At 49.4% G+C, this 6331-nt stretch overlaps 1 protein-coding gene across 1 annotated transcript; it reads right to left on the minus strand.

Annotated features, from left to right (window-relative positions):
- Nucleotides 1–1680: 1680 nt before the first annotated feature.
- SMIM35 (small integral membrane protein 35) lies at nucleotides 1681–5209 on the minus strand. The gene is made up of 4 exons (XM_040257793.1): nucleotides 5191–5209; nucleotides 3775–3891; nucleotides 2488–2521; nucleotides 1681–1780 (listed from the first exon to the last, which is right to left on the minus strand). Exons 1-4 carry the CDS (start codon nucleotides 5207–5209, stop codon nucleotides 1681–1683), a joined length of 270 nt encoding a protein of 89 aa, XP_040113727.1.
- Nucleotides 5210–6331: the final 1122 nt, after the last annotated feature.

Consider the following 6331-nt stretch of genomic DNA (forward strand, 5'->3'; position numbering starts at 1 on the left):
TTGCACAGGAAATGGAGTGAATGGGAGAGACAGCTATCTACACCAGGCCCTCCCCATCACAGGAACCTAAATATAAGAATTTGTTTCCAGACTGTTCTCAGCACTGCCCTCAACATTGTCTGGGAGGCACCGAAGGCTGGTCAGTAGCAAGGGAAACAGACACAGGTCGTTGACAGATGTGTGGGAGGGCATGAGGGGTTGGGGAGTGAGGTGGGGAGACTTGCAGAAAGTGCCAGAACCAAGGGCAGAGGGGGGCAGGGCAGAGTCAAGGCCTAAGCTCAGTATACAGCTCTCAGGATAAGTTGGCTTCCGGTAGGAAGGTTTAAAAGCATCTGGAATGACCCTTCCTCCCACATGACTTTGCCTATGGAGGGTATGACAGGTTTTCTGGCCCTGGTGTCAGTCCCCCAGGGGAAGTGGCTGGGGATGCCAATGGAGAGCTCCCCTCCGGAATCTCCAAGCCCTACCCACGCCGCCTGGCTGGGAGGGCTCTGCTCCCCAGGGCACCTGGGACCTGTGGGCACAGGCTCAGGGGGCCCCCGGGAACCAGCCCCTCCTCCTCAGGAAACGGCCATCTCTTGGCTTCTGTGAGAAAGCCTCTGTGACTTCACAGACTCTGTTCCCAGAGGTCTGACTCTCTTGGGGACTCTCATGCTGCAGGCTGGGGTGTCCCAAGAGAAGACTCCTCAATGTTCACAAGAGGGCTAGGCCAGGCTTTGAAGACCCAGGAGTTGAAGGCAGGGGAGCCCAAGAGGGGTGGATTCTGAGCCAGGAACCTCCTCCTGCAGAAAAAGATAAGGGGACACGAAAAAGAAATGAGTCTTTGAAAGGATTCCTCTAAACCAGGGCTCCTCAGCTTCTGGGATCTAAAGCCTGATGATCTGAGGTGGAACTGATGTACTAATCATAGAGATAAATTGCACAATAAACGTAATATGCTTGAATCATCTCGAAACCATCCCCCATGCCCATCTGTGGAAAAATCATCTTCCACAAAACTGGTCCCTGATGTCAAAAAGATTGGGGGCTGCTGCTCTGAACCATCACATCTGGGCAGAGGGAGAAACATATAGAGGAGCTGAGTGTGGAGTCCTATGTGGAGATGCAAGAGAAACCAAACTGAGGGTCCGTGAGGGACTGCTGGAAGGAGAAAGTGTTTAGATGGGAGAAAGCAAATGTGATGTGAAGAGGGATGGGCTTGAAGGCAGGCAAGGAAAAGTGTGATCATGGGGTTCGCCAGCCAGGAAGCAAGGACGGCTCCTGGGCTTAGAATGTTCAACAAGTTCAGAAGTTCTACAGCGAAGCTTCTTGGAAAGGGTGGCCATCTAGAGCCTTCATCTCAGAGCAAAGGGTTGAGATAGAAAGCCCCATCCTAAAAACTTCCATCTGATTAGAAAGGAAAGAAAGGCATGGATCAGGTGGACAACAGTAAAAGGAGCGACCCAGTGCTAGCAAGAGGCAGGGACAGCATGATCCCAGGTCTTTGCTCTCAGGATCATCTCCTGCAGCACTCACTCCCTGGAGGATGAACCACATCGTCTGTGGGTTCCAAGCCATCTTTGGTGCTAGGCTTGGGTGCCTGAACCACCTGAGGACCACACTGGGACATCAGGTTCACTCAGGAGCTCACCAATCTTCCACTCACCTCTCTGGGGCTCCAGAAAGTTGACACTCCCCTCATCAGACCAGCCTGTCTGAGAACTTCATGTAGCCTCCATCTGAACTGCTAATGTGGCCACTGATGGTGAAGGGAGGACCCATCTCCAGATCCTTCAGGTTCCTGAGAAAGACCATCCAATCAAGTTACTGGGGCTGAGAACTTGGCCTCTCTCTGGGACCAGAACATGGGAAAAACTTCTAGCAGTGACTCACTGACTCACTGACTTATTTTCCAGAATGAGAGTTACCCAACCCTTGGGCCAGAGGAGAAGCAGGCCTGCTGTGTGGCAGAGACCAAATGAGACAACTTATCACAGGAGGACTTTCTGAATCTTCTTGCAATAACTCAGGACACTCCCTGAATCTCCGATTGTTTTCATTTGCTCCTCTCTTTGGACAGCATGTTATGTCTGAGATTACATCTGTAACCAGGCAGGTATCCACCACGGGCAGCTTAAAGACAGATACTATGCCAAGTTATCTTTGTACCCTTAGAAACTAAGGCCACAATACTTACTGCAATAGAATCTTTACTGAATAAATGATGGGTGAGTAAATATATGAATGGATGGATGAATGGATGATGGCCTCCCAGGGGTGAATGCTAAGTAGATCACTGTCATTAGGATCTTCCATGTTCTGTCTGTGTTAAAGTTTTCTTTCATGGAACTTTCTACATGGACCCTGCTCCACCCTTTTCTCTTGCTCAGAGACATGGGGAGGAGACAGGGGAGGGAAGTAATAAGTTTGAGCTCCATCTTTGATTCTTTCTCAAGCATACATAGCCCCCACCCCCCTCCCACCCCGATCTGTCCTGAGTCTACTCACCGGATTTGGTACAAGTTGAAGACAAAATTAGGCCCTAGAAAGACAAACAGAAAAGAAAGGGTTGGTACCTCCAGAGAGAGTGACCCACCACTCTTCTGGGAGCATATGTTCTACCCTCATGCCTGTCTGGGAGGTGTGGGTGGCTAGGCTGGGCCTCAGGATGTCATGGGAGGTTCCCAGGCTCCTTCAGTGTCTTCTTCCTGCTCCAAACTCATGGGTACATTCCCCTCTTTCTAGACAGAAACACCAGCTCTTTGAGGATAGATCCTGCCACTGGGGATCTCTCCATCAAGGGCACCAATGACTCTGGGAAGGAGGCTGGAATCCAGACTCCACCACTTTCCAACTCTGTGACTCTAGCCTCATATCTTCTGTAAACACACACACACACACACACACACAGAGACTAAAAATTTCACCTTCACATGGAATTTTTTTAAAAATCGTATTAGGCACAAGGACGTTGGCACAGAGTAGGTGCTCAACAAACATCCGTGGAAGCTGTTGAATTTAACTGCAGATCCAGGAAATGTTCTCTGCTTCTTGGGACTCTAGTGCATGCTAGGTGACTTCGATCGTGTCCGCCTCTTTTCGACCCTATGCACTGTAGCCCACCAGGCTCCTCTGTCCACAGGATTCTCCAGGCAAGAACACTGGAGTTGGTCACCATGCCCCCCTCCAGGGATCTTCCCAACCCAGGGATGGAACCCACATCTCTTATGTCTCCTGCATTGGCAGGTAGGTTCTTTACCACTAGCACCACCTGGTAAGCCCCCAGGAATCTAGTACGCCCTCCCAGCTCTCCTGGGTCCTATGACGTGAATCAGAGTTGGGGGCACCCCCAGCAAATTCCAAGAGATGCCTAGTGGGGCTGAAGCATCAGCAAGCTCAGGAGAAGGCCCTGAGATACACAGGCAGGAGAAGAGGGGACAAGGAGCCAGGGGTAGAAAAGACATCTGGAGCTTGGCCAGTCTAGCCCATCACCCTTGGCCTTGGGGCCCAGAGAGGCCTGGGAGATGGACTCCTGTGAGTTCTGAGGGAGGAGGAAGCTGACTGCTTGCTGGGTGTGGGAAGAGCCTCCCATTCAATAAAGGCCCTAGTACCCTACCCCCGCCGCCCCAAGGGCTCAGCCACCCCACCCAAGTCCTCGACCGCTGCTGCCCCCACAGGAAATATTTTTGCATGACACCATTCTAAAGAGTTTGCTGCCCCATCTGGCCTGGCCAAACACCACGGAAGAGGAGGGGCTGGGCTGAGCTGGGGTGACAAGTTCCGGCGCGCACTCACCCTCACAGCAGTACCCGCGCTGGTACCACTTGGCCAGGCTGTAGCCCAGGATGGACACGAGCAGCAGCGACAGCCCCACGCAGAGGATCAGGCCCAAGGTGCTAATGGAGTCGTCACCTGCAGAGACACACAGCCTTCACCCAGCTGCCCAGAGCCCTCTCACAGCCCTGGACTCAACTGATTGCACCCTGTTCCAAGTTTCCTCTCCTCCCACCTCACTGCCATAAAAATGACTGTCCTCTATGAATCTGGATCTTGGGGACTTCCCTGGTGGTCTGGTGGCTAGGACATTGCCTTCCAATTCAGGGGTGTGGGTTCGATCCCTGGTTAGGGAGCTAAGATTCCCATGTGTCTCATGGCCAGAAAACGAGAACGTAAACAAATGAAGCAATATTCTAACAATTTCAATGAAGACTGTAAAAAGTGATCTGCTGCTGCTGCTAAGTCACTTCAGTCGTGTCTGACTCTGTGCGACCCCATAGACGGCAACCCACCAGGCTCCCCCATCCCTAGGATTCTCTAGGCAAGAATACTGGAGTGGGTTGCCATTTCCTTCTCCAATGCATGAAAGTGAAAAGTCAAAGTGAAGTCGCTCAGTCGTGTCCAAAAAAATGGTCTACATCCAAAAAATCTTCAAAAAAGGGGGGAAAAAAAAACTGCTGCTTTGCACATTGAGGTGCCTGTATCTTTAAAAAAGAAAAAAAAAGACTCTGGATCTGGGCTAGCTGGTTCAGCTCAGCTATACTAAGATGTCAATGGCTGATATTTGTTTTTTGTTTTTTTTTTTTAAAGAGTTAGCTTGTTGTTCCAAAGTAGCAGTCATCTGACAGTAGAGACAATTCGGAGCTGGGACACCTTCCTGAAGCTGCAGCTTTCTACTTGTTGATAAAGACACTGCTTTTTGGGGAGGAGCCCAGGACATTTCTGCAGGAAGCAGCAAAGGCAGCCTGAACGCCCCCAAGAGCAAAGACACACAGATCCTCAGTCCTCTCCCCACAAAACCTTCATGTGTGGTAGCAGGGTGTTAACCCCCTGGGTTCTATTTGCTGCTTATACTTATCACTTCTTCCCTTTTTGTGGTATGAGCTCTCAGCTAAATTTATATTTTATTTGTAAAGCTACACCGAGAAAAAGAGATAGAAGGAAGAAGAGAGAGAGATTGGAAACCTACTGAAGCAGAAGCAAAGTAGGAAGTCAAATTTGCAGAGAGAGGCTGACCTTGGGGACAAACGGGGATGATTCAGCCCTTCCCAGGGCACGGCAGGAAGAGGAGGGACAGCGCACTCTTGCTGGGTGAGGGGCCGGGGAGTGTAGAAAAATGGAGTAATTCCCCATCTACAGGGCCTGGTATCCTCAGGCTCTAGAGGTGTTGCCATGAGGCCAGGAGGTACAGCCTTTGGTGTACACCAGGCTTGCGTCTGAAGCCCACACCCATCATTTGTAAAATGTGGGACCTGAGTAAATCCCTCTCCCTCACTAGACTTCAATTTGCTCTTATGAAAAATTACTATAATAATAAATACACATGGAGTTGTGGTGGGGATGAATGGGGATGCTGTATACAGAGCGCTTGGGAGTGGACCTGACATACAGGAAGTGCTCAATCAATGTTGTGTGTGCTGTCGTGTCTGACTCTTTGTGACCCCCTGGACTGTAGCCCACCAGACTCCTCTGTCCAAGGAGTTTTCCAGGCAAGAATACTGGAGTGGGGTGCCAAATCCTTTTCCAGGGGATCTTTCTGACACAGGGATCAGACTCACGTCTCTTATGTCTTCTGCACTGGCAGGCGGATTCTTTACCACTAGCGCCACCATCATTATTACTGTCATCATTACTATCATCAAGCGATGAGACTGTTTTCTTTTTTTCTAAATTTTAGTTTTATTTATTTTTTAATGCCAAAACATTTTGTACTGAGGTACAGCCAATCAACAATGTTGTGATAGTTTCAGGTGAACAGTGAAGGGACTCAGCCATGCATCTAATGTATTCATTCTCCCCCAAACACCCTTCCCATCGAGGCTGGCACGTAACATTGAGCAGAGTTCCATGTGTTGTACGATAAGTTTCTGTTGGTTATCCATTTAAAATACAGCAGTGTGTACATGTTCTTCCCAAAGTCCTTAACTATCCCTTCACCCTTGCCCGGCAACCATGAATTCATTTTCTAAGTCTGTGAGTCTCTTTCTGTTTTGTAAGTAAGTTCGTTTCTTTTTAGATGCCACATATGAGGGATGTCATATAATATTTCTCCTTCTCTGACTTACTCAGTATGACACTCTAGGTCCATCCATGTGGCTGCAAATAACCTTATTTCATGCTTTTAATGGCTGAGTAATATTCAACTGTGTATATATACCACATCTGCTATAAATATTCCATAATCTCCCCCACCCAAGCCTTTCCCTCTCACTTTCCCTCTCCCGTGCCCCTGACCCTTCTTCCGTTACAGCAACCAAGTTATCCTCTGAGAGAGCTTGACAGCCAAATGCAGAAAGATAGTGTCTCTCCTCCTATTTTTAGATTCCAAAAGCCCAGGCCCTTAGAAAAATGGGAA

Source organism: Oryx dammah, unplaced genomic scaffold, assembly GCF_014754425.2.
Source record: "Oryx dammah isolate SB20612 unplaced genomic scaffold, SCBI_Odam_1.1 HiC_scaffold_17, whole genome shotgun sequence".
In the NCBI taxonomy this organism is placed as follows: Eukaryota; Metazoa; Chordata; class Mammalia; order Artiodactyla; family Bovidae; genus Oryx; species Oryx dammah.